The sequence below is a fragment of the Lipophrys pholis genome (genome assembly GCF_963383615.2).
Source record: "Lipophrys pholis genome assembly, chromosome: 16".
Classification (NCBI taxonomy): domain Eukaryota; kingdom Metazoa; phylum Chordata; class Actinopteri; order Blenniiformes; family Blenniidae; genus Lipophrys; species Lipophrys pholis.
This window is the reverse complement of record NC_137634.1, coordinates 11,836,018-11,862,499: the sequence shown is the minus strand read 5'-3', so window position 1 is coordinate 11,862,499 and position 26,482 is coordinate 11,836,018. Positions and strand designations below refer to the sequence as shown.

General features: G+C 40.9%; 1 protein-coding gene across 1 annotated transcript; it reads left to right on the top strand.

Moving 5' to 3' along the window:
* The first annotated feature begins 509 nt into the window (after nucleotides 1–509).
* Nucleotides 510–26,482, top strand: usp28 (ubiquitin specific peptidase 28). The gene is made up of 26 exons (XM_080483170.1): nucleotides 510–724; nucleotides 4,098–4,172; nucleotides 4,691–4,811; nucleotides 6,211–6,298; nucleotides 6,880–7,042; nucleotides 10,286–10,372; nucleotides 10,468–10,605; nucleotides 11,814–11,884; nucleotides 11,978–12,054; nucleotides 12,131–12,279; nucleotides 12,387–12,514; nucleotides 13,067–13,162; nucleotides 13,238–13,417; nucleotides 13,574–13,776; nucleotides 14,449–14,519; nucleotides 14,744–14,972; nucleotides 15,478–15,813; nucleotides 16,270–16,415; nucleotides 17,044–17,349; nucleotides 18,161–18,256; nucleotides 18,485–18,663; nucleotides 19,609–19,687; nucleotides 22,080–22,159; nucleotides 23,069–23,192; nucleotides 24,079–24,277; nucleotides 24,671–26,482. Exons 1-26 carry the CDS (start codon nucleotides 680–682, stop codon nucleotides 24,844–24,846), a joined length of 3,642 nt encoding a protein of 1,213 aa, XP_080339296.1. The 5' UTR covers nucleotides 510–679; the 3' UTR covers nucleotides 24,847–26,482.

The window sequence follows — 26,482 nt, the reverse complement described above, 5'->3', positions numbered from 1 at the left end:
ATTATAACCAGCAATCATTATGCCACTTTAGTTGGACTAGGGCAGCAGCCTTTAAAAAATAATCATCAAAATGGAAATAGGGGGAACAAAATCATAGCACTTATAAGTTTCTCTTTTTGAAAACTATTACAATGGATTGTAATTGCTTTTTTTATTTTTATTATTTTATTCTGTGCTACTGTGTTTTGTCTTGATCAAAATGTATAGCTTACTCTTATATGATGGTAATGTTTTTAGACGGTCGATCTTTTTATATTCACTCTTGCTTTGTTGGAATAATTCTATATAATATATTGCTTTTTTTTTGTATTTCATTTATTCTTTTCTTGCGATTATTATTATTATTATTGTTTCTATTATTATTATTATTATTATTGTTGTTATTATTATGACTAACCACGTGCAGAAGAAACTATTTGACACCGGAAATATCGCATTACTTCAAAGTATCTTTCACGTCGCGAGCACGCGCACGTTTGAAGTTCGCGAGCGTCGTCGTGAGCGCGCTTGGAGTGGGGTTTAGCAGGTGAGCGCGCGCAGCTGGTGGCTCGCTCTCGGCTCTTGACAGATGGAGGTGGTTTGAATCGGAGTCAGTGCTGAAGCAAAAAAAAAAAAGAATCCAAAAAAACCAAAACAACAACAACCCAATAACCAGAGGAATTCCAGTGTTTAATCTGCAATGAGAAGTGAACAGACCGAAAATGGAGAAAACTCAACAAACTCGGTGAGCGAAAGAAAGGACGATGGAGCTGTTAATAACGGGGAAATTGACTTGTCTGCATCGGAATGAGCTAACCTGTGAACACTAACCCCTCTGTTGTGTGGCATGAAGGCCAAAATGGACGATCACGAGTATCACAATTTAAAGTTGCCACTCATATAACATCATATAAAACCCCGCATTTCATACATCCAAACACATTTTCATACTTTGTAGTCTTGATGTTTTTGATTAATGTATGTCATTCAAATAGACTTTTTACCATCCAAATCTTTTCAGGTATAGGAACTTCTTTTAATGTGTCATACCAAATTTTCTGATTTGATGAGCAGTTCCTTTTGTATATTAAAATTAATAAAGTACATTTCTAAGTGCTTTTTTGAGTTCTTTTTGAAGGACAGCATACAAATTATCTGTATTCCTTCCGGAATAATCAACAAAACGGCGCTTAGACGTCCGCGTTATATGTAAAATAGATAAGGTCTGTGTTGTGGTGGTGGCAGAAGGTTAAAAAAGAAAGAAAATTGTTGTCTGTTTTTTCTCTTTTGCTGTTGACTTGGGAGGCGTGTGCACGAAAAAGAGGAGACACCCAGTGCCCACTCTCCATGCCTGGTGGCATGGTGAGTGGAATGATAAACAGAGACTGGTGCTATCCATGTCAGCAGCTCAAAATAGAGGCGAAGCTCGAGGGTCTCAGATAGCCCCCCGGACTCCATATAAGTATGGTCAGCGTCCTTTTGGCTTCCTCTCTTTTGTGTGTGTGTGTGTGTGTGTGTGTGTGTGTGTGTGTGTGTGTGTGTGTGTGTGTGTGTGTGTGTGTGTGTGTGTCTGTGTGTGTGTGTGTGTGTGTGTGTGTGTGTGTGTGTGTGTGTGTGTGTGTGTGTGTGTGTGTGTGTCTGTGTGTGTGTGTGTGTGTGTGTCCACTCTGTCCACCTGCTGTTGGGAAAGCAAGCTTTAAATAGCGCCTCTCACTCAGCAGACTCCTGTCATTTCTTTTTAAGACTTCATGCGTCTGTGGGGTCAAAAACATATGACAGCCTGTGATCATGTGTGTATGTTTAAATGTGGACAATGAGCTGCTGGCATTTGGAGGAAAAAAAAACAACAACTTCAATACATTTTAGTTGTGTTTCACTTCGGCCCGAGCGAAAGAGTAAAATAAAAGTTCAACATTTGATCCGCCACTAAAGATACAACTGTGTAATTCAAGGTCAAAGGTCAGAGTGAGGCCTCAGTGGAGTATTTTGACAATTCGTGATCAGTTTTCACAGTTCAGTTAAGTTTAGCTTTCAATGTCTTCTTATATATTGTTTGTTTACCCATTCAACAGAAATCAAAAGTAGAAACAAACTTTTTTAATGCCGTCGTGTTTGGGTATTGTGTGCCAGTTGTTGGACGGATTAGAGTTTGAGTCCTGTCATTTGAAAAAAAAAAAAAGAATAGTGATCTTTCCCAGCTGCTCCTGAACTAAGCTCTAATGTGGCTCTCTGAAGTCACTAAATCCAACAAACTGTGTTGACCTGGACGACATGTGTACCTCCTATTAGGCCAGCAGGTCGGCTTCCGTCCTCCAGCTCCAGATATAACCCATGGGAATATGTGTATGTGGGTCACTGGCTGCTATCGAGGCCGACAAAAGTCACTTCAAGTGCTCCCTTCAACAACACATGAGGCCCGATAGAATCCCCAGAAGCTGAGAACAATGTTGGCAACGCTAATTTTAACTAACGTTATGTAGGGATGAGTACCTTAAGAAAAGAATCACAAAAGAGTAAATGGAATCATTATAATGTAATTAATGAATAAAATATATTATCTCAAAGGCCACTTGTACAATTCTTTTATTTTTCTAAAAAAAAAAAAGGCCAAAACAGGAAAATCCATGTCGTTTTCTGAAAGAACAATAAACAAATAAAAATCACTATGAAGGCTGCAGCGGACTTCACATACAGTAGTTTCATAGCCGGATTGATATTAATTTAAAGCTTTCTAAATGCATTGTTTTGTAAAGTATAAATTGAAAAGGTAATTTTCATTTATTTGGGGTTTGTTTTAATGAGGAAAGACTGTATTAATAAGGGAGGAGGAAGAGAAGGGAGGGTCCCTTTTTTGTTGATGTTGTCATTTCTTTATTTATGTCCCTGTAATCGGGAAAATGTATGTATAATATAAGAATGCTGCATCTACCATAGACATTTGTAATAAAAAAATAATAATAAATGCTTTGTTCTGTGTATAGTAATGTCACAAGTGCGTCCAGTCTTTACATTTAAACTGAAATTGTTTCTTAAAATGTAATTTTGGGAGATTTATCATGGTTTGCATGGCATCGTTATAATTTCTGTTTATTGAAAATCGGTTTATTCTGAATTTTCTTCTGTCAATTCATCCATTTCCTGTACCACTTTATCCAGCTCAGGGTCTTAGGGGGCCTGGAGCTGAAGGCATGCCACAACCTGGACAGGTCATCTGTCCATCACAGGGCAAACTCAGAGAGACAGATACTCACACACGCACATTCTCAATTATTGACTATTTTCCAGTCACCAATTAACCTTAAATGCACGCTTTTGGACTGTGAGAGGAAACCAGAGTACCAAAGGGGAAAAACCCACTGGCATTAACTTTCACCAAAAATATTAGGTACTGTAGAAGGCCTTACCCTTCACCACAGGAGCCACTTACATTGCATTGAGGGGAGAGAAGTGAGGTGCCGGCATAGTGAGCTCCACTAATTCAAGACTTTAGTGAGATTTTATCTCCTGCGCGGTGTGAGAATGACTTGGGGGGGGGGGGGGGGGGGGGTCCTCCAGGATGAACTGGATGAGGATATCAGAGCTCCTTTGATATTCATGTTGGATCCATTAGAGAAAAGGAGGGATGACCGACAATCATAAAAAAAGAAATGTCTTCCAACCCAAATGTCTTCAGTTACTCAGTTTAAAAAAAAAAAGAAAAAAAAAAAGAAGGAAACACAGACTGAATAGACGCAAATCAAATGTTGCAGTACTAAAACTAAACAATAAATACTAACATGAAGTCTAATATATGTTTGGAAATCTGTCTGAAATGTTGCTTTGTCGATGATTGTTTCTTCTATTGGGTGCGAGTCTTACAGGATCTAAACAAATACAAAACATTATTGAAACTTTTTGTCTCAGAATGTGCGTGAAAGCAGCACCAATGTGTTTTGTTTAGTTTTTTTCATTATCCATCAAGTACAAAGAAGCTGAGCTTTTAGTGTGAAGGGCTGAGAGACCTACACTAGATTGGATGGACGTTAGTGGTTTGTTTCTTTATTTGGTGGGAGTGAAACGTAAATTCAATCTATCTCCGCTTTGAATGATGTTCGCTCTCTAATTCTTCCTCTTCGCAGAGCGAAATGCTGATCAACCAGCTGAGGGAGATCACTGGCATCCAGGACCAACAGATCCTCTGCAGAGCCCTGACCGTAAGACCGGCGGAATCGGCGTCGTCATTGTCTGCTTTTCAGGAGCAAATTTTTGAGTCTCAACCAAGTTCATCCTCAAATGCAGTTTGATTCCAATCACCTGTACTGTAAAAAATACAAAGAGTAGCTGGACTGCCTCGCAGTCCAGCTAGATTGTGATAAATCAAGCAAGAGTAACCAAAAGCAAACAAGCTGTAAGTAAAGTTAAAGGGACCGAAAGGTGGTCGATCTCCACCACAGCAGGCTGCTTCTGTTTTAAAATACGGCAACACAAGAAGCATCCTGAAGAGGCTGAGCTAATGGGAACCCTATAAAAGTGATAATTAGACAAAGTGCAAATAAAACAGCTGCCTGACTGTGACACCGGCAGAGTTTAACCAGAAAGCAAACTGCAGCGTTGTGGACGGCTTCACCTGATTCAACAGTTTCTGGTCTTATGTTGTGCTGCTTTGCAAAAAAACAAAAAAATATATTAGGTCGACACTTTGATTCTAATGACATGTTTTATTTCTTTCAAGGCCAGTCAAGGTGACATTGGTCATGCAGTCGGACTGTTGACCACCCAGTCTGCAGAGGTGCAGGACCCCGGAGAACCACAGCACCCAGGGACGTCGACAGAAGCCTGGGAGGGCCAGAAAGGTACAGAGGGGCTCAAAACGGGCTGAAAATGTTGAACTCTAATGTATCAGACATGAAGGGGACATCGAATAAAGACACATCATCAGTGGTATCTCTTCTCTCTCGCCATGACTTTAGGTAGTTCACGGGTCTGCAGCAGCCCGCAGCTCTGGAGCCGCGTGGGGCTCTTTTGCTCCGCAATATTGGCTCTTTGAAGCTTTCAGAAAGTATAACGTTAAATTTATATTTTAATCTTATCATTTGTGGAGAATTAATCAAAAAGACTCGTGTCTTTGGGCAAAAACAGGCTTAAGAAGCTGGAATAGCTTGAATAAAGTATACAAAAGCTAAAAACATGCAAAATTTCTTAAACAAAACCCCAAACAGCTAAAATGGCTTGAATGACTAACAGAAATTCTAATTGCTTAAATGACTAAAGACAGCTAAAATCACTTGGAAAATATAGCCTGAAATTATCCCTAAAAAAACTAAACCAAACAATATGACTAAAATGGTCATGGTCATGACTAAAACAGCTACAATTCGTAAAAATATGCTAAATACAGAGAAATACTAGAAAAAAATACCATCAAACGGCTAAAATAGTTTAAACACCTAAAATCGTGAAAATGGCTAAAAAGACCAATAAATAAATAAAATGTCTGTTCTAAACTGTTGTAATGCAACGTCACAAATGCTGTTCTTGTTTAAATAGTTGAATATGTTTTACGAAAACGGTCCTTTTGGACATACAGGTTACAGATCTAATTTTACTGGGTTGGACTTTGCCTGTAGAGCTGCTTTTATTTTCAAAGGCACAGATTCCACCTTGTGCAGACTTCCCTCTGAGGTTTTGATCTTCATTGATTTGTAAACTTCATTACGGATTTGTTGGCCGCACATCCGTGACACTCCTCTTCCACTGCATCCCGGATCTCCTGATCAGATTCAAACGTCGAGGTCATTTGACTCCACTTAACTCTTAACGACACCAAAGCACATTATGTGTCTGCCGTGTATTTTATCTATGAATGTACGGTTCTCCTGCCTCCCACAGGTTGTTCAAGACCTCCGTATAGGTGATGTTTAAAAAAACTAGGATCTGTCTGATGGGTTTGCAGCTGTTATCGCAGCGAAATCGATCCATGACTCCACAATGCTGTGGAGTGTTTAGCACTCGGGCTTCACAGCTGAGGCGCTTCGGGACCTTTTCTGTTTTGAAATTTGCATTTTCTCCTTACGTATGCTTTGGTTTTCTCCTGCGACTAGTTAGTCACAATTTGAAGTTGGATAAAGAGGATAGGGGGCTGATTGTTTCAGCTACATACTGTTCTTTAGCTTGAAGGGGCTTCGTTCAATGATAAATGGACTTTCAACATGAATTATGGAGAGTCACATGGCAAACTGTCTTTTCCGTCAGGTATCCCTAAAGATGAGCTGCAGGCCGCCATTGAACTCAGTCTGCAGGACTCCCACAATGCTCAGGAGGAGGAACGAGAGTTTCACAGGTGCAGGAGGATTCGACATTCATCCCGAGCTTCCTCACTTTTATTGTGGATGTCTTTAACGCACTGCGAAACTCAGCAGCATCTCTGAGGATTGCAGTTTTTTTTCTATTTGTTACCTCGGGACAAGGATTGCATGTATTTGTGCAGAATTTAATAATGCAATGTTTGTTTTTACCTGTTTGTTTATTTAAAAATCACATTTTCACACATTTGCTTGATAGCTGAACTGGATATAAGACCTGTTAGGCTTGATATGTTAGTCTCATTTTAAGTATAGTGGTGTATCGTTGTGGTGTTTAGCCGGTAATAATCATACCGGTGAACCTTGCACACAGAAATATAGAGAAACTGAGGCTGGAGGTGATATATGAGGGTTTTTGATTTGTGATCATGAACAGAATTTAAATTATTGTCATATTGAAGTCTCCAATAGAGTATTCTTTCTCCCTTGAGAGATTGAACTGATGGGGGGGGGGGGGGGGGTTAATATATACACAGAGCAGACAGCCTAACTAAGTCCGCTTCTGTTTAATGGAGTTGTCAGATCAATGTTTTCACACGGGTAATTTGATGTTGCGCAGAGCTCTGGAGGCCAGTGCCGAGGAGAACGCAGCCAGAATAAAGAGGAAGAGATGCGAAGCTCAGAATGAAATGTGCAGCCCTGCAGACTGGATCCGTCAGGACGACTGGCCCGTGGGCATTCGCAACGTGGGAAACACCTGCTGGTTCAGCGCCGTCATCCAGGTGAGAGCGGTGGAGCTTTGCTCCGTCTGTGCACGAGCTGGGCAGTGACATGAGCTCCGGTTCTGACTGCTTCGGTTCTGCTGGTCAGAAGGAAAAAAAATGTCCAATCGCACAACTGCTGACATGCTTCTTTTGCTTGTGCCAAAACCTTAGTTTTAGATCTGAGCTCACAATATAACAAGAACATAAATCCAAGTGGATGAACAATCTATTCCATAAAGTTCCATAAAAAAATAAAAGTGGCCTAATGATGATGCACAGAGATGGAGACTTGGTGTCTTTATCTATGAGAATGAGTGGAACTGAATTAATCAGATTTTTCAAAAAAGCATTAATCAGTAGAGGTGATACAGGTTTCGTCCCCTCAGTGACAAATACAGTGGGGAGGGGATACATGGACCACAGAGGGGGAAACCCTGCAACTAATGAATAATAATCTGAGGCGATAAGCTGTTTGTGATCACATTCTGCTGCTTACCAACCGAGTTGGCGCTTATTTTTGGCTCCTTATTAAACTCCCGGTTGATGCATGTAGGAAGGAGCTCAGTTCACGCTGCCCAACTGTAAATTGTCTCCCTGCTGATCCTGATAACGGCTCGTTCTCAGTTAGAAAGACAGATAATCCCCTCCGTGTACATATGGGCTCTCTGTACATTGTATTTGCAGTCTGAACCAAATGGATTGTGTTGGGTCAACCCAACTAAGCTTGATCTTCAGCTTTATTAACAAGTTCAGATGTCAAGGCGGGTGAAAGGTTTCTCAACCAGAAACTGCTGCTAACCACAGCTGACCAGTACTGACCAGTCTGCTTCTCCTACGTGTCTGTTTTCCATTCAGGAGCCAAGACAAAGACTTGAATAGATTTCTCGCGTGTCACAGGACTTGAAATATTTCTAACCTGAGTCGGTCCAAAAGCTTTGAGCTTTTCTGTTCATTTTATTTTTTTAAAAACATGGTATGAATGTTGGACTACAGCAGTGAAGTGGTTAACTCTCTCTGCACTGATTCAAATGCAGATTGGCGTTAGGGTTGGCTTGTTTTTCTTTTCAGTCACACATGCTCACATTTATACCTTGAGCCAATTAGCCTCAAACGCAAAAACCCAACATTCATATCAAGTTTTAAATAATGAAGTGAAACTCGAGATTGGTGGAAGGCAAAACTGAACCAAATTCAGCGCAGGCGGTGTTACTGGGTTCACTCGCTCATTAACTCCTGCCACTTGCTAATAGAGAAAACATGAAATATAAATCTCTTCCCTCTTGAAATTGCAGTGATACTCCGAGCTGCCAGTTCTATTATAAGTCGAAGGCAGACCGGACCGGGCCGGGCCTATCGGGTGGCTCCGCACAAACCGGAGCCCTCGCTGACACACACGAGCTGTGTGGGTAATTAAAGCGTGACGGATGCGAGCGGCGGACTTTTCAGTGCCAAACACACAAAGAGGAGACTGCCATTGTCTCTGCTAATGTCGGCCGTGCTTCCACATCAATAAGAATCCCGACCCCTGCCGGACAGCGGGTTGTTATCTGGGGAAAAGAGGCAGAGGAATGAGACCATGCTGTTTGAATACAAATGGCAGTCAAATGATACCCTTTTTTTTGTTTGTATTGCCTTTTGCTGTTGTCAATACTCCGTGTCTGAAGTGCTGGTTGTAGATCCAACAAAGCCTGACTCTTGATAAAGAAGGCTCCTTTTAAACAACGTAATTATGCTATCAGATAGGAGCTGAGTGACCGCACCATTCAGCTGTCGGCTCATATTCCCTTTATTATCCTTTGTGGTATAAATTACTGTAAAACCCAGATAAGCCGTAATTGAATTTCCCACACAAATGGAAAGCAATATGAAGATATTCATAAGTGCTCGGCCGCTCCCACCAACCGCCGCTGCGCATGACACATAAGACTTATAATAATGCGTTTAGTTTATCACGGGAAACACGAGCATCTTATAACAGAGTGAGCTGGTGTGTGTGTTAGCCTGCCAACGTCGGCCACTGATAAACGTGCGAGTAAAAACTCTGCAGCTGTATTATCACTTATCTTCTTGCTGCTCCGGCCGTATTGAGATTTTAATGTAAATATGATCAAATTCATCGGTTTAATTCAGTTCCCTTCCAATAAACTCATCTAAAGACACTTCATATCATAAAATAACCACAAACAGGAGAAAAAGTTTAAGTTGGATGGATTTTGATAAATATTACTACTAATAATGATAATAAATAAATATTTTGATACTGTTGATAAAAGTTTAACATAAAAAACTATTTTTAAAAAGACCGTGAAAGAAATGTTCCGCTTTAGTCGCTGGTATAAAAAAGTGACGGTTGCACTGGTGTCGTGTAAACGGGGCCTAAAGCAGAAGTTACGTAAAGAGTTGTACAGAGGTGTAGTGGTAAGCACTCAGAAGGAGCCTGGTTCGAGTCCGCTGTGGAGTTTGCATGCTCTCCCTGTGCATGTGTCGTTGTCTTTTTATCCTGCAGGTGCTCCAGTTTCCTCTCTCAGTCCAAAAAGAATATTTTCATTTGATTATAAGTATAATGATAATGTAAATGCATGATGGTCTTTAGCCTAAAAGACTGTAGAAATGTGTTTCGGACTGATCACTTCAAGCTGCAGCACTTTTTAAAACACGTTTTGTTCATGTGTTTCCAGACTTGTGGTGAAGTCGCTTGATCGCGGTGGGAGTAGGGTGTAGATTTCATTTTCACCTGTGTTAAAAATAATCCTGCAGACGGGGAATAACTAGGCCAGAGGGGGAGTTCCCACTGTCCCCCTCTGGCACATTGCACCCTGATTGTGTGACCTTGTTTATAAAAGTGGCACCAAAAAAAAAAAAGGAAATTAGTGTTTTTGGCGTATAATTTCATGTGGCGATACATTTGAAGGGAACATGCATTTATGCGACAAGGCATGGACGCACATATTCATCCCACAAATGCACGCTCCTTAGAAATGTGACACCACTTGAACAACGTGTTTATATGGCTGCATTAGACTACTGCACATTTTTTATGTGCTTAACAGGGTGTGAATATGGGACAGCTGTTGCATGCAGAAGCAGCGTTTTGTGATGATGAAGAAGTTTTGCAAACATATGTCCGCGTTTCCTCTCTGATCTTTCCCGGTTACAATGAATAGCCGCCTGTAATCGCCATGTCCCATCTGTTAATCTCCCACATCCGACCTTGGCGGGGGAGGTTGGAGTAACGCCATTTGTTTCGCCGTCTCGTTGCAGTCACTGTTCCACCTGCCCGTTTTCAGGAGACTGGTTCTCAACTACCATCTGTCCGAGCGATTGCTGGAGAAGTGTAAGAGCCATTCAGTGAGTATCCCGGACAGCGGTTTTGTTTGTACATTCCCATTAATCCGGGTTGTGTTCTTAAGGCGGCGAGGTTTGACCGAGTCTGTGTGTCTCAGGACAAGAGGAACATCGCTTTCATGCAGGAGCTGCGCTGCCTGTTTTCCCTCATGGTGGGCTCCACCCGCAGGTTTGTGGATCCTTCGGCCGCTGTGGAGTTGCTGCGAGATGCTTTCAGGACCAGTGAGGCCCAGCAGGTACAAAACGCACACACACACAGAGCTCGTCCTTTCAGTCAAAATCCCTTTATTGGGGCGTCTTACTCTCTCCCTGACCAGTTTGTCTCTGAAGCGCTCCAGTTTACTTTTACCTTAATTCTTTCCTTCATGTGGGTCAAGTTAAACTTTGAGCAATGAGCTTTAACACACTCCCAAATTTTATTTCTTGAAATATGTAAATCAGCAACTGCATCCACATTTTTATTCATGCAAACGGAAGCCAAACGCTTTATTCATTTGTCTTGAAACAGCACCAATACTGCTCATATCTGTCATGTGGAGCTCATAGTGCTCCTATGAAAATGTGGTTTGATTATCTGGAGTTTGGACTTGTTGGTGTAGGAAGTTATCAAACATATTGGAGAGTTAGAAATCAAATCTTTAACAATGCTGTTGTTTTTAGCCATTAACATCCCATTGCAGAAGGTATATCATGTGTGCACTGTAATATATTATCAGGTTGTTTTTTTTGTGTGTGGTGTGATAGAAATACACCGGTATAACATATTCAATTAAGCAAAAATAACACAGTCTAGGATAGGATATAGCATAGTGTGTTTTATTTGAGTAAAAAAATGCAGAGAGTGTCTCATATCTTGGCATGACGTTTACCTTTGTCCCAAAGTTTCAGATGGACAGTTTTTTCTCATTTGACACCAACTTTGTTTAATAGTGCATTTACATGTGCATACATCAGCGTACCCACGGGCATTATTCATTAAGTCAGACACCTTTGTGGCCCTCAGCAATGTTGAAACAAACAAAAGTAATTGCGTTATTGACCAACTAAAAACAGGTGGAGTAGATGCTCCAGTGCAGACAGAAATAGGGTTGAGAGTCCAGAGATGGAAGTTTGTATACTGTCCAGGTCAAGTGAAGGAACTTTCACAAAAACAGGCAGGCAGAAAGGAATATTTTCCGAAAAGCAGACAACGTCCCAAAAACAAAAAAATAATGAAATAAGTAAGAATTTCCTAAAAAAACACTGGAACACACAGTAAACAAAGTAAAACTACAATTTGATCCGAACTTACCACGATTGATTCATGTCCTGTCAGCGTTCATTACCCCATTTCACCTGTTTCAAATGCAGAAACACACCCAAATTTTAAATGAGACAGAAAATGATCACAAGCATCTTTATGTTCTCGACATATAGAATTAGTTTTTCTTCTGTCCTGCTTTAGGACGTGAGTGAGTTTTCCCACAAACTGCTTGACTGGCTGGAGGATGCCTTCCAGCTGGCTGCCAATGGAAAGTAAGTCGATGCCCGACAAATGTATTGTTTATTTTTGGATCTCTGCGGAATTAAAGTGTAAAACTAACTATAATGCTATTCTTTCCGTCTCAGGAACGCAGAAGACAAACAGTACAACCCCATGGTCCAGCTCTTCTATGGTACCTTTGTGACAGAGAGAAAACATGAAGGTACGAGCTTCCATCTTTTTTGTTTTTAATTCGTGTCGTTATTGTCGTTTGTCTTATCGGATTTCCCTTTGCGCAGGTAAGACGTTATGTAACATCGAGCAGTTCGGGCAGTACCCCCTGCAAGTCAACGGCTTCAACAACCTGGACGAATGTCTGGAAGGCGCGATGGTGGAGAAGGAGATCGAGTCTTTGCATTCAGACCACAGCATCACATCCGCCCGTGAGGTGAACGCAAAGTCGCCGCATGCAATTTGGTGAGACGCTGTTGTTTTTGTAAGTTTGACGGTCAACTCACAGTCTGTGTTTGCTCTTGGTTGTTTTTTTTTTTGCAGAGATGGTTCAAAAAACTGCCGCCGGTCTTGACATTTGAACTATCTCGATTTGAATTCAACACCCAGCTCGGGCGACCTGAGAAAATACACAAGAAACTTGAGTTTCCTCAAATTGTTTATATGGACAGGTGAGTTGTTTTTTTGGTTTTTGTTTTTTTTACAGTAGCCTAAGCATGAATTCCGCTTTAGAGCTGAATACGAGATGAAAAAGCACGTAATTGGAGCCATGAATATCTTCATTGATAAATTAAGAGTTTTGATTTGGCAGGTTACCCAATGTAGTTTCAAATACCTGATATTGTTTGCAACTGTTCCGGTGGTGAAGTGGTTTACACTGTCACCTCACAGCAAGATGAGCACAGATGAGCTATGTGCAAAAACAGACATACCAGTACACTGCCCACTCAAGCATTCAGACAGAGAATCTGTTAGAATATTAAAAAAAGAATAACTTATACCAGTTAAATTGTGTAATTGTCAATAAAAGTGTGCAAAACAAAGAAATACTTTCAATTATACACACTATTATATGTATTTTAGGTACATATATTGCATATATCCTACAAACTCTTAGCAGCAGTGTAGTGCCGACTCATGGAGAAAAAAAAATAAATAAAAGGTTTTCGAAAACCCCTATGATTAAGAAGTTCCTGTCAATGCTTGAAACTTTCTTTGCCCAGATATCTTCACAAAAACATTGATCGGACCCACGAGCGGAGAGGCGAGGTGAAAAGGCTAAAGGAGCAGCTGGCACTCCTTCAACAGAAGCTGGAGTGGTGAGTCACCTGGTAATGCAGAGGGAATATAAAGCAAAAAATCTTGGTTTAATTGATCGGCATCTCTGTCGACAGTTATAAAAACTACGGTTCGGGGCCGACAAAGTACCCTCTCGCTGACATGCTCCAGTTTGTGCTGGAGTTTGCCGCCACCAAGCCCAGCAGCGTTTCTCCAGCTGAAGACCCAAGACTGGCGACATCTTCACCGACCCCTCTGGGCCACTCCTCCATGGAAACCGTCTCCGCAGACAACAGGTATTAAAATGATCAAACGTGAGTGTCATCATTTTTGTGATGTTTTTTTTTTTTTTTTTTTTTTTTTATAGTTGCAGTTAATGAGTGATATAACGGATTAGACACAAATCTCAATGCTTTCAGCCTTAAACAGACTTCTGTTCTTGCTCTTCTCAGTGAACCTGCAGAAGCAGATTCCGCAGAGGTTTCAGGTGTTTCCAGCTGCCAGAGGACCCCCATATACAAGCCCTTCACCCAGTGCAGGCACCACATCGACTGCCCACCACACCCGGCCCCCCACAGCGTCACTGAAGAGGAGCTCCACTTTGTCAAGACCTGCCTACAGCGCTGGAGGACAGAAGTGGAAAATGACATCAATGGTACTCCAAAACGATACCAGCGTGAAATATTCTTAAATGTTGCTTAAAGCAACTTAAATTCTGTTTATTAATAGCACTTTTCTGTTTGTAGGGTTTTGTTTGGCTCAGCCTCGACTGGACATTTTCTTATTGTACAATTTAGAACCAAAATATCACCCCAGTGTTTGACTTAAAATGATTCCCTAGTCCTCTTTTAACAGTGCAAGTATTACTATTCCAAGTAGATTTTCGGACTGCAACTACTAAGAATTTTGTTCTTTGTGAATTGTTTTGGTTCCATAAGCAAAGTAAACTAATTCAACATTAAATCTGTTTGTAGTGGTGATAGATGAAGAGATGGAGTCGGGATAGGGGATGCGGGTGAAATAGTGATGTGTAGGAAATGTAGGGAACTGAAGCTGAGTGCATTAGAGGGGAAGGAGGATAGAGGTTAACAGAATAGAGATAACAGAATTTTTGGGGGGGAAAAGAACATATACATCGTTGTCCTGTGCAGGCGAAATACATCAGAGAAAAATCTGCTGTGCTTTGTTTGTGTCTTTCTACTAACTGTGGACAAAGTCCGACCTCAACACCAGATAGAAACTCTTTCCCTATGAACATTAAAATGTTGGAAAAACTGATTTTATTTCTTTTCCTGACAGTTTTTGTTTCTTTGTGTGTCTTTGACAGAGCTAAAGGCCAGCATTGACAAGCTCACTCAGACGCTTGAGGGCATGTACTCAGACAACAGCCTCTGTCAGGTAAAGTTTGAACCCCTTTTACTGTGAAAAACAATTGGACAACGTATTTCACATGTGCAGCTGCATAACGTGCCAGTTGATCGAGATTAGATGAAACTTGCTGATCTCCAATGGAGAAATAAGATGATAATAACTCAATACAAATAGAACAGAATGTCGACTGAAGGGATCGTCAAGCTTCGCTACTTCACTCGGAGTGCGGTTTTACCCCTTCGCTGCCTTAGGTACCCTACAAACTTCACGCAGTGCTCGTTCACGAGGGGCAAGCTTCAGCCGGCCATTACTGGGCTTACATCTACGACCACGCTAACCAGCGCTGGATGAAGTACAACGACATCAGCATCACCGAGTCGTCGTGGGAGGAGCTGGAGCGGGACTCTTTCGGCGGGATGACCAACGCCAGCGCCTACTGCCTGATGTACATCGACGACAGGCTGCCGCGCCTCGTCACGGGTACAGCTGAGTTAGAAGACGTGGGTTTACTGGCGGCGGTCAGCTTTCGAAGAAAGGGGATTGGATCTAGATTTCTACACGGAACAGAAAGTTAAAAAGAATCACACTCATGGGAGATGCATGTGAGAGAGTTATGGTCTGTTTATAAGTGTGGAAGTCTTTCAAAAAGCAGAATCGTATCTAAAATTCCTACAGACTTTAAGTCGATCTTCCCTATTTTAACTATCTGATCCACAGGCAGGAAAACCAGCCAAACCATTGTGAAGTGTTCAATGTTACAAGTATATCATTTTGTGTATATACTGTAACTGAAACAAAAGCTTTCAGTTTTATTTATATGGGGCGAATTATTCTAGTTTAATCTGCCATTATCTGAATATTTGTTATAAAAAAAATTTCAATTCAACCGAATTTTCAATTTTTAATGCCCCACATGAATGAATAACTGTGTTTCGCCGTGTTAATCTATTAATGAAGTATTGCACCGTATCCCACCTCCATTCAGAAGACACAGACAACGAGACGGGGCAGGTTCTCCGGGGGATGGACTCGCTGCCGCCCGTCCTCAGACGCTTCGTCCATGAGGACAACCGCTGGTTCCAGCAGGAGCTCAGCGAGTGGGAGGAGCAGTTCTGCCAGACGGCGACCCCGCAGGAAGAGTCTGCAGGCTCAGCGGAGGCCCCGGGCCCCACTCTGGACAACGTACAGCAGACTCCCGTCGAGCCGGCCCCTCAGTCTGGGCCACCCGCCGAGGAGCAGGACCAGAACGCTGCTGCTGAGACACAGCCAGAGCCAGAAGACGAGGGGGAGCCAGGGTCCGAGTCCAGGGAGAAAGTAGAGGGTCTGTATTATCCTGCACACACAAAAATCCGACTTCTGTAGGACATTCGCATGAAAACATAGAATTTTAAACTTTGATGGTAAAACTGATAGACCATACTTTTTTTTTTAACATAAGTAAGACACAGGGAGAAGTTTACTTATCATAAAGGGGCCGTTGGAATGAAGTAATAATAACTTGAAAAGCATTTGGCTGGAATCCAGACTTCAGCGTGAATTATCGCTGAATTTAATGCCTTTTCTAAAACCATTCATGAAGCAATTACCCAAAGTGTCAGTCATCAGACGTCATCTGTATTTCATTAATCACATAGATGAGATGGGAAAGTTTTCGTCCGTGACTTGTGCAACTTAGTCGCTTGCACCAAGCAGTCAATTAAGACTTGAAGTTACTTACTGAATATATAATTAAATCATCAGGTAATCTAATTCCGCGTTCCTAATATGTTGACCGCAGACGAATTGAAGGCGTCCACACCTCCACCGCCTCCAGAGGAGAGTCCAGGCAGCCTGCCAGGCAGCTCCAGCGCCAGTGCCAGCGCCGGCGCTGCAGCTGTCACTGACGGCCCCCCGGCAGAGGAGGGAAAGGAGCTGCAGAGTCAGGTGGGTTCATGATGTGTCCGTCCCCCCCCCCCCCACCAGTCCTCTCTCTCCACCGGAAAATATGGGTCAGAAATTCTAGGCCACGGAAATAAAGTGTGTACATCTGAGTCAAGGGTTCAGTTTCAGCACATGGTGACGAGCCTCAGTGGCTGTCGAGTCATGTGTAGATTAAAAGAAAGGTCACGGTTAATCACTCCCGCCGACCGTTGAGCTGTTCTGTTATCCGGTTTTGCGCCGAATAATGACAGTGCAGCTATTTCGGACTCATCAAACAGGTCATTTTTGATATTTCCTTTAAATTCTCAATACATTTGTCGTAAAGTGCAACCCTTCAAACAATGTAAGCTTTGCCTGTACACTTTCTAAAGTGTGTCTGGATACGTGTAGGTCACTCAATAAAAATGTCCCAAACGACGAGAAGTGTAATAAAGCGTCGTAATCATGCACCATCTGACCTCCATTTGAAGAAGTAGCCCATTGGTATTTGCGGGATGTCATGGACACGTCTCCAGTAACGATATATTAAGTATGCAAATTACATCTAGAAAAAAGAGGGAGAACGTGCAAACTCCTCTCAGAAAGTTCCCGTGTCAGAATAAAAGTCTTCTTGCGTTATGGGTATTGTCAGGTTTGTGCTGAGCTGAGTAATCGGGCCCCGTCTGACGTCCACGCGGAGAAGGACGACAAGGAGGCGTCAGGCGTCGCTCCAGAAGCTGAAAGTGGGACGGAAGCTTCCAGAGAAGCTCCTGAGCGTGAAGCGAAGCAGGAAGACGAGGAGCAGCGGCCGGAGGAGGAGGAAGGGGAGGAGGAGGAGGCGGCGGCGGCGGCGGCTCCAGCCAGGCAGAGGCAGACTGAGAACGAGGTCTCAGAGGTGGAGATCCCCAACGTGGGCCGGATCATGGTGAGGGCCGACGCTGATGGATACAACGAAGAGGTAAGCATAGAAGAGTCATGAGCAGTCATCAAAACACCACAGCCAGAGTGCGGAAATGATATGTTATTATCTGGAGGGAGTATAAATACAATTCCCGAGAGCAGTTTTTGAAGAGCACTAATAGATTGTGTCATTTGATGCTTGTTGCAAAAAAGAAATGACAAATTAATCTTTTTTCTTTTTTTTTTTTAATTATTCATTGAAATGTTTTTTCATGCATTTAATTTTTTCTCACATACATGTCATATTCCATCTATCCGCCCCTGAATTTTTCAGTATACAGGTGTGTGTACTTTTTTTTCATCTAATTTGATTAAACCCATGAAACTTCCATTTAATCTTTCGCATATACCGAAATACTTTTAGAGTTTCTTGTCGATTCTTCATAAGTTTAACTTTTTTCATGCTCTGGTAAACATATATGTGATAATTGTGTTGCCAGTGAAATAACACGGGACTATATTAAACTATTTATGTTGCAGAGACTTCCTATATCGCTCCCTGTGGTGTGTGTGCAGCTCATTTAATTGCCGTGTGTTTCACTCTGCATGCATAAGATTGACAGCTCTGCTTTTCTAGTATTTTAAAAGATATTTAATGTGTTTTACTAAAACTTTGATGTTTTACATATTTTTTTTTTCCACATAAACTGAAGGATTTCAAGCCTATTTGTTCTTAAAAGTCATGAAAATCAAAAGCATAGTGCCGCAATATAATACAAAGGATCAAATGTTAAAAAATTTATTTTTAATAAGCAGAGGCCATAATTATCACGATTAACTTTTGATAAATACTCCTTTTTTTGTTCCAGATGATGCTCACTCCGGCGATGCAGGGTGTGATTTTAGCCATCGCTAAGGCCAGGCAGATTTTTGATAAGGAAGGCCCCGAGGCTGGCCTCATAAAGGTTTGTTGTTCTGGATGTATTGAAGTTTGTCTTGTCACACTAAATTAAAAACTTGTATTGAAATCCAGCCACGATACTAAAAAAAAAAAAAAACATGACTTTAGAGAAACTAGTTGACAGCAGCCTTTAATCTTTAATCAAGCAAAAATGGATCTTCGTGTTTTGACACGCAAGTAAAGCGCAAGCCATTGAAGCATTGTCATTCCACCCCCCCGGGTGTGTGTTCAGGCTTTCCACGAAGAGTACTCCCGCCTGCATGAGCTCTCCCTGGAGGAGACGACCCCGCAGGAGGACGTCCGTCTGCAGCACTGTCTGGTCTATTTCTTCCAGAACAAGGCGCCCAAGCGCGTCATTGAGCGGACGCTGCTCGAGCAGTTCACTGACCGCAACCTCAGCTTCGACGAGAGGTGAACACAGAAAACACACTGATAATAAACCGTGGGGGAAAATGGTTATTGCTGGTTACTGCTGTTACTAGTTCAGGGTAAAAAGAGGATTCAGAAGTCATAGTTTGACCTCCACAGAGTCCTAATCTGAGCTCCTTGGAGCTACAGGAAGGGACAGAAGAATTAGAGGTGGCTTATAATTACAAAGTGTGAAAATAAATTGATTTCATACATACGGTAATACAGAATTTCTTTCTGCAACTTTACTTCACAATTGAAGTAAGCACATTTGGTATCTTCTACACAACTTCCAAACTAACAACAATAAGAAGAAACGAGAAACACAGAAGCTTGAACAACTTTACCTTTTTTTAAAAAACACATTATATTTCTGACACATAATTGTAGAATAAAAAGGTTCAGTGGCATATAAGACACTATTAATGCAAAAAAAAAGAATTGGATTTTTAACAGTTTCACACTTAAAACAGATTCGAATCTATCAAAATATCAAATATTGGTGTCATACTTGGAACAGTGTCCGAGTACAAGCTCATGTAAAAGTGAAAGAGCGCATCAATAAAAATATAAAAAAGACATAAATGATTAATTAAGTTTACAAACTTGATACACCCACTTATTGTTCAGCAATGAAACAAATCATCAACTCAATGAGAACAGAACAGAACAAGCTTTAAACTGAGATCAACATGATTGCTGGGTGTGAGGAAACTCAAAAGTATCATGAAATGGTGAACTTGACGCCTGTTGGTGAGACATGACTGAAACTAAGTTCCATACAACGGGCTTGTTGCTCCATCTAGTGGCCAAAGTGAGAACTGCAGTAAGTGAAGCTTTACTGCTGGTACTGGTGTATTTAAAGATTTAATTACGTATTTTAAAAACGATAGGACAGGTTGAGACACACACACACAGTTGACCTTGAAATTGTGTTTGATCTCACAGAGCCATCAGCATAATGAGGGAAGCTCGATCCAAACTGCGGCTCATTAAGCCTGAAGATATGGACATGGAGGAATATCTGGTACCGGTTGTATTAATCTGTACTAACCTCTTTTAATTCAAACTGTTTGCTTATATATGCACTTATATCTATATGTTGCAAAACATCTATGTAATGAAAGAGTTCATGGTTCCCATAAATTAATCATATACTTTAAATTTTATTCCACGTAAGCTGAAATACTTCAAAAGTCTTTTGTAATATAATTTTCATAATTTTAACTTATTATGCCTCAGGAAGAGTATTATAAAAGATTATGTCTCTTAAGATTAGCAATCAATTTATTGGTTAAACAAATAGTTTGAGTGTAAAAATAACTGGACACATTTTTTTTTAAAATTGGAATATTGTTTAAAAAAAGGAAGATTGCTTATTAAAAAAAAAAAAAAAAGATATTGCCATTTATTTAAATGCAAATAGGTCAATGTCACTATAAAGTGCCTTAAGAATTTCCAAAATATAAAACTAATTGAAGAAAACAAATTTCGCATTCAACTTCATATTCATTCTAGTAATCTTCAGCTGTTGGTAAAACTCTTACAGTTTGAAAAAATTAAATATTACAAGCAAAGAATGTTCACAGACGGCAAAATAAATGTATTTTCACACACATATGTAGTTCCTTTGTCATCAGAATATTTTAGTTATTGAAAATACCAGTTTAATTTCATTGTAATTGCTCCAAAACATTGGATTTTATCATAGAAATATCAATTCTTCTATTAATGAAATCTGACAACTCGGTTTTATATTGAAAAAAGAATAAACCTAAAAGCCTTTGCTTACTTTTTCAAAAGTTTATTTCTATAAAACATGAAGATGACAAGGTGGACAACAAAGGCTTTAAAGTATGAACATGAAAAATATAGGAAAAGAAATAATCAAAGAATAATTTTAAAAATACAAATATCAACTTTTTGAGGAGGAAATATAAAACGATTCACACTCCGCCAATGAAAAAAGCTTTCAAAACAGGAAAACCAACTTTCAAGAGGCTTAAAATTGTACTGATAGGTGTTTAAGTGTTTATTCTAAAACCTCAGAACTGTTTTGTTTCTCCAACATGGAGACGCCAAAGGCACTTTCTATTGATAATGACCCCAAAAAAAACAACAATTCTATTATTTTTAGACATATTTTCTTTCTGCTGGAGAACATTTGTAAATCCTCATGTTTACAGCAACAGGGATTAAAAGGTGCAGCTTGTAATGTTGAGAAGTAATTACACACAGCCTGAAGGGATGCCAAATGTCAGCCTCGTCCTACTCATGAAACAATATTTTTACATGGTTTTCTCAGCAACGGTTCAAAACATGATCAGGATATTAAATTCCTGATCTGATGGGTTTGTTTTGATTATTTGAATTCCGACAGCGTGAACTCGGTGACCCCGGTGGTCACACGAGAGTGAGCGCGATTCCAGTCAGAGTCTGAAACTCTAAAAAAATAAATAAACGAATGCCTCCACATGGAGAGAGAAAACAATACTTCTCTCCTCGTTCATGAACGTTAATGATTTTTAAATGTGTATATTAAAAGAAACCAGAAGAAGTTTTCAAAATGAAGTTGAATAGAAATCGGATGCAACATGAATCATTTGTATGTAATTATATAAAATCAGTGTCTTATCTTATTTGAAAATGGGGGGGGGGGTTATTTCTATAGCTGAAATAGTTTAAGCCTCTCGTGTGTGTATGTGCATTAGTGTGTGTATTTTTAGACACTTTTAAGGATTTTTAAATTTTAAATTCAAATTATTCATTATTAATTAATTATTCATGTGTAATTAATCAAAATAAATCAATGTTTCACAGATTCGGTTTTCATAAGGTTAAAAACTAACTTTTTCCATTGGACACTCTATTTGAATTTTTTTTTAAATGCCAATTCATCAAATGACCCTGATGGGGAGTAAGGTATAAAGTCATAATACTGTTAAACAAACATTATCCAAGATGTAGCTATGAGAAGACCTACAGTATGTAGGAAGCTCAAATAATCACTAATGGAAAAAAGGACGTTTTATTTATGTAACGTTTGTACATAAAGACAGTTATTTAAACATAACTTAGTAACTCTTGTTTCTTTGTCGGTTTAAGTGTTTTTGTTGTATTTCTGAATATGCAAATGGAGGTATGTAACTATGATAACTTCACTGGTCTTCAGTATTTATTTATTTGTTTTATCAATAAGTGGTCAGTGTTAGTTGAGGAAATGTTTTGACGTTGAGAGACTCGTGACAAAAAGGCGGTAAGGGAGACGAAGGTAATAGAAGCCGTTCGACCTCCTTGATCATTCTGTTAAACTTGTGTAGAATAAACCCTCGGTCCCAGCGGCTATTAAACTTGAACTGCAGCTTGGGCGTTTGCATCGGGGGAGTGACAGCAGGTTGTTGTGATCTGGTCTCTCACAGCAGTGGCACGACGACTACAGGCTGTTCAGGACCGTGTTTGTTTACCTGCTGACTGGACTGGAGCAGTATCAGCACGGAAAGTAAGTGTCAAATATTCCCCGCTGAAATTTCACAATAACTAATTATGCATCCACTTCACAGTTAGTTTGAAACTAATGTTCTCGCACTCTGTCAGACACGACAATGAAAAGATCTCTTCGAAAGAAACCCAATATACTACAATTATACTCCAACTACTACATTATTACAATGCTTCTCTTAAGCTCAACTTTACCTCAATAAATACCCCAATAACATTTAGCCAATGATTTAGTAAGTTATTACATTACTGGCTGGTTATTACATTATTGTAATAGCATAAATAGGACCGCGTCTCTTGAAAATGAAGAATTATTGCATAGTCCACTGTCAGAATTATATACAGTGGATGTCATAGGTATAAATTCAATAGTGGAATATTGATTCACTGACGATGCAGCACTCTCTTAGATATGTTTTTTTTTTTTTAAAAAAGCCCAGAATTATTATTGTTTCTAACAAGTATTACATTATTGATGGATACAAGGGGACATTGACACACTGCTGACTTGAATCACTCTGAAGACAACTTTTCATTATTATTAATTATTAATTATTTGTCTCAAACACATTTTGATAAATGTGTAAATAATAGAATAATAGACGAACCACAAGACAGGCCATAGTAGTATTTTCTTTTCACGTTATTTGTTCAAGAATACAAAGGATGGAGCAAGAAGTCTTGGGAAAAAAAAAAGCTCACAGCTGTTCTGGAGATATGAGGGGCAGAAATTGATGTACTTAAGTAAATCCACAATTCCATCTGCAGTTCCTGTAAATATGATGCTGGAACACCTCAAGTCACAAACCCGTTCTGCTTCATATCTGCCGAAAAAGGCCGCGACGTTCGTTTGTCCAGAATCTTAACTTCTGAATTGTAAAATGACCCGCTGGGTGTGTTTGTGCCACAGGATTCGTGAGGCGTTGATCTACCTGGCCCACGCGTACGAGAACAACGCCAACCTGCTGAAGAACGGAGAGAAACGTGGCCTGGACAAGTCTCTGATCGGGGTTTACAGGAGGAAATGCCTCACTGTGAGTCGGAGCTCTCCTCCAGTCAGCCACGCGTTTCTCTTTGTAAAAAAAAAATTAACGTCGACGCATCTATTTCAAAGTCACTCTCTAATTATTCCCTTTTTAGAGCGAGCTTTCAAGATATGCAAAGAAAAAGAAACACCGGAGCCGAGAAAATACTCAAGTTTAGAGGCGGATTAGGACTTTTTCCATTTCATTCGTTGAAACTCAATTTAATGCAGATTGTAAAATCTGAGAATAGTCGAAGAGTAATAAAAGTCTGGTGGAGGTCATTTCATTATCGCCTTAACGGTCCCACTGGAGAGATAGTCGTAAATGTCTGGAAACGGTATTTTGAAATCGAGATTTCATTTGACGCTCTGACAATATAACTTCAGATTAAAACTGTGACTACAAAGTAGAAAGACGACTCCTGAAAAATAATCCACGATCTCCACGCAATGGAAAAACTAGCAGTCTCAATGGAAAATGGAAAAAGAAAATGTTGGCCAGACGGACATGAGAGCAACTACCTGACTGTTACCTGAAGTGTATGTAACATCCTGCCGTTTAAATGTTCCCTACTAATAAATGGTCAAACTTAATGTAGGGGAATGAAAGAAGAAATCTTATTGAGATTGAGATCAAGGTTTTTATTGTGTTTATGGTGAGATGTACTTGAATAGAAGCATTTTTTTGGTGATTTAATAACAATAATAATAAGATGATTTTGTCCATCTCGCCAAAGACATTTATTTAGGATGATTGAGGGAAAAGAAGGCGTCGTTTTTAAACCCACAGGTGTCAAAGATATGCTGGAAAGTTTTTGTTGTACTTGTCGAAGTCGGTACGTCTGGTTTAACGGTTGTGTTCGTCTTTCTCCGCCCGCCGCCGGTCCGCCGCGCAGACTCTCAACGACAACGCGTCCCGGCTCTTCTGCAGCGGCGAGGAGAGCAAAGTGGAGGACGGCCTGTCCGTCATGGACGAGGCGGTCATCCCCTGCCTGCAGCTGATGAGCCGAGACGCCGCGCTGTCCCAGGAGGACCGCGACGCCATGGAGGGCATCCGCAGCCACTGGTGCTGCTGCCTGGGCCAGGACATGGACAGTAAGTTCAGCCGCCGCCGCCGCCGCCGCGTCGGTGGAAGGTCGAGCATCAACACACTTGGTTTACTGGGTTTTTCCAGACGTACAATATGAGTCAGGTGTGGAGAAAAAAAAATGAATGAAAACATGTGAGAACTGATCATTCTAAAAAAAAAAAAGTCCTGTCAGGTACAGTAGGGAAGTACACGACTTAAAGGCTTCTACAAACTGTGCGAATATTTGATAAGCTATTAAGTTCACAGCTCGCCACACTGCACGACACGAATCTAACCAACGGGCCGCGGCAGGTTTGCTGTCTGCAGATTGCGCGATGAAAACTATCTGTATTTAACCCAGTCTTCACCCCTGCCGGTATTTCGTCCAGTGAAAACTAACCGGCTTCGCGCTGTCTCAGACTCGCTGCAGGTGAAGCTCGGCGAGCTGCTTCCCAGAGTCCTGGACGGCTCCGCGGAGACGGTGCTGCTCAAAGACCCGCCGAAAGTCCACGTGAGCCAGGCTCACGACCTGTGCAGCCGCCTGGCGGCCGTCATGGAGTCCATTCACAACGCGTCGGTGGTCATCGTGAAGTAAAGTCCCGAAAACGCAAGCCCTCAAGCAAACCTCCTCGGTAGTTCGACCGCCGGCAACTTGACTGATGGTTTTGTAGCGACAGACTGTGACGCTGAGATGTCAAATCAAATCAAATCAAATCATGCATTTCTTTTGTCTTTTTTTTTTTTTACACACATGCACGGAATTTAAATGTGCTCACGGGGCGAACTACCGACGTGAATACACATCCCAACAGCATTGGCAGATTAAAAGATTTCCCCCAACCTGCGTCACAAATGAGCAAATTGTTGTTTTTCCTGTTACGGCCTCCATCAACTCCATACAGCTACTTAACAATTCCAAATGTTGCTATTGTGACAACACTACTTTTAGAAGAATTAGTGATTCCATTACTCATTAAATCAGTAGCTCTGTTACTGAAGATTCCCTGAGCTTGTTAATCCTGACATTTGATCCTGTTGGCTTTAGCAGCGGCTTCTCCTCTCCCCAGTGAAAAGTGACTTATTTTATCACCGAGGAATCCTCCTGCCTGCTGACTGCGGCACGGAGGATGTCGGTCCGTACTAACATCGGCGTTGGCGTCTTTTCCACGGCACTAACGGCCTCAAATAAAGATTAGCTTCAACTTTACGAGACCTGGCTGCCGCTGTCTTCACGTTTTTTGCAAGTTCCCTCCCAGCTGCCGAGTTGCTGCTTCTTCACGGTCACTAAAACACTTTAACAAGTTTAGTCCGAAACATTAAAAGATCATTTACTTTCATACGTAAGTGGTGACTTGATCTTTTCAGCGAGCAAAAGTCATCTTCACAGAAGCAACTGGAGCCAATTTGTTCGTCCACGGCATCTTTTACTACGCGTCCGATTGTTTTGACACGAGAGCTGCGGCGTTAAGCGGCCAAATTGTACGTTTTACTCGCCAGTCAAAGCGACACAGAAATGAACCGTGAGACGCTGACGCCTGACCGGCGCTCTGAAGGCTTCGCGTGAGGGGCACGTTTTTAACTGACTGACTTCATGATTAACTCAAAACCGCTGCCAACAATTACGCCGTCACTCCAGCTCTGCAGGAAGTGTCTTGATTGGTTGGGGATTTGTTGATTGAGTTGCTTCGCAGTGGGAAATGCACAATGAGGTGTTTTGTTTTTTTTTTAAATCGGACTTTAACGGGAAACATCAGACTTGTACCGCACAGCAACAAATATTGTTTATTAGCTTTTCTTTTTAAATATATGTTTTATATTACTTTGTATATTTTCAAAAGCAGATGCTAGGGGACTTTACATTTAGATAAAGGTAGAAAATAGGAACGCTATAGCGCTAGTATACACAGTAGAGGGATATGAATGGCAGGGTGTGACGTACAGCTCTGAAAAGTTGCCGCGTGCTTTAGAGCTCAGTAAACGTCTGTGGCAGAGCCCGGTTGGTTTGCACTTTGACACGACAAATGTGCCTTTTCTTCCTTGTCTGAAAGGCTCACTTTAAACCATGTCAGCCTTTAAAAAAAACAAAAAAAAAAACAACACAAGGTTAAAAAATAGAAATTCTGGTGAACATCATGAAGCGACTGTAACGGCCTATTCTGGCTGGTGATTACACAGGTTGTTTTTTTTCACTTGTATTCAATGGTGAAACTCAATAAATGTTTTAAATACCC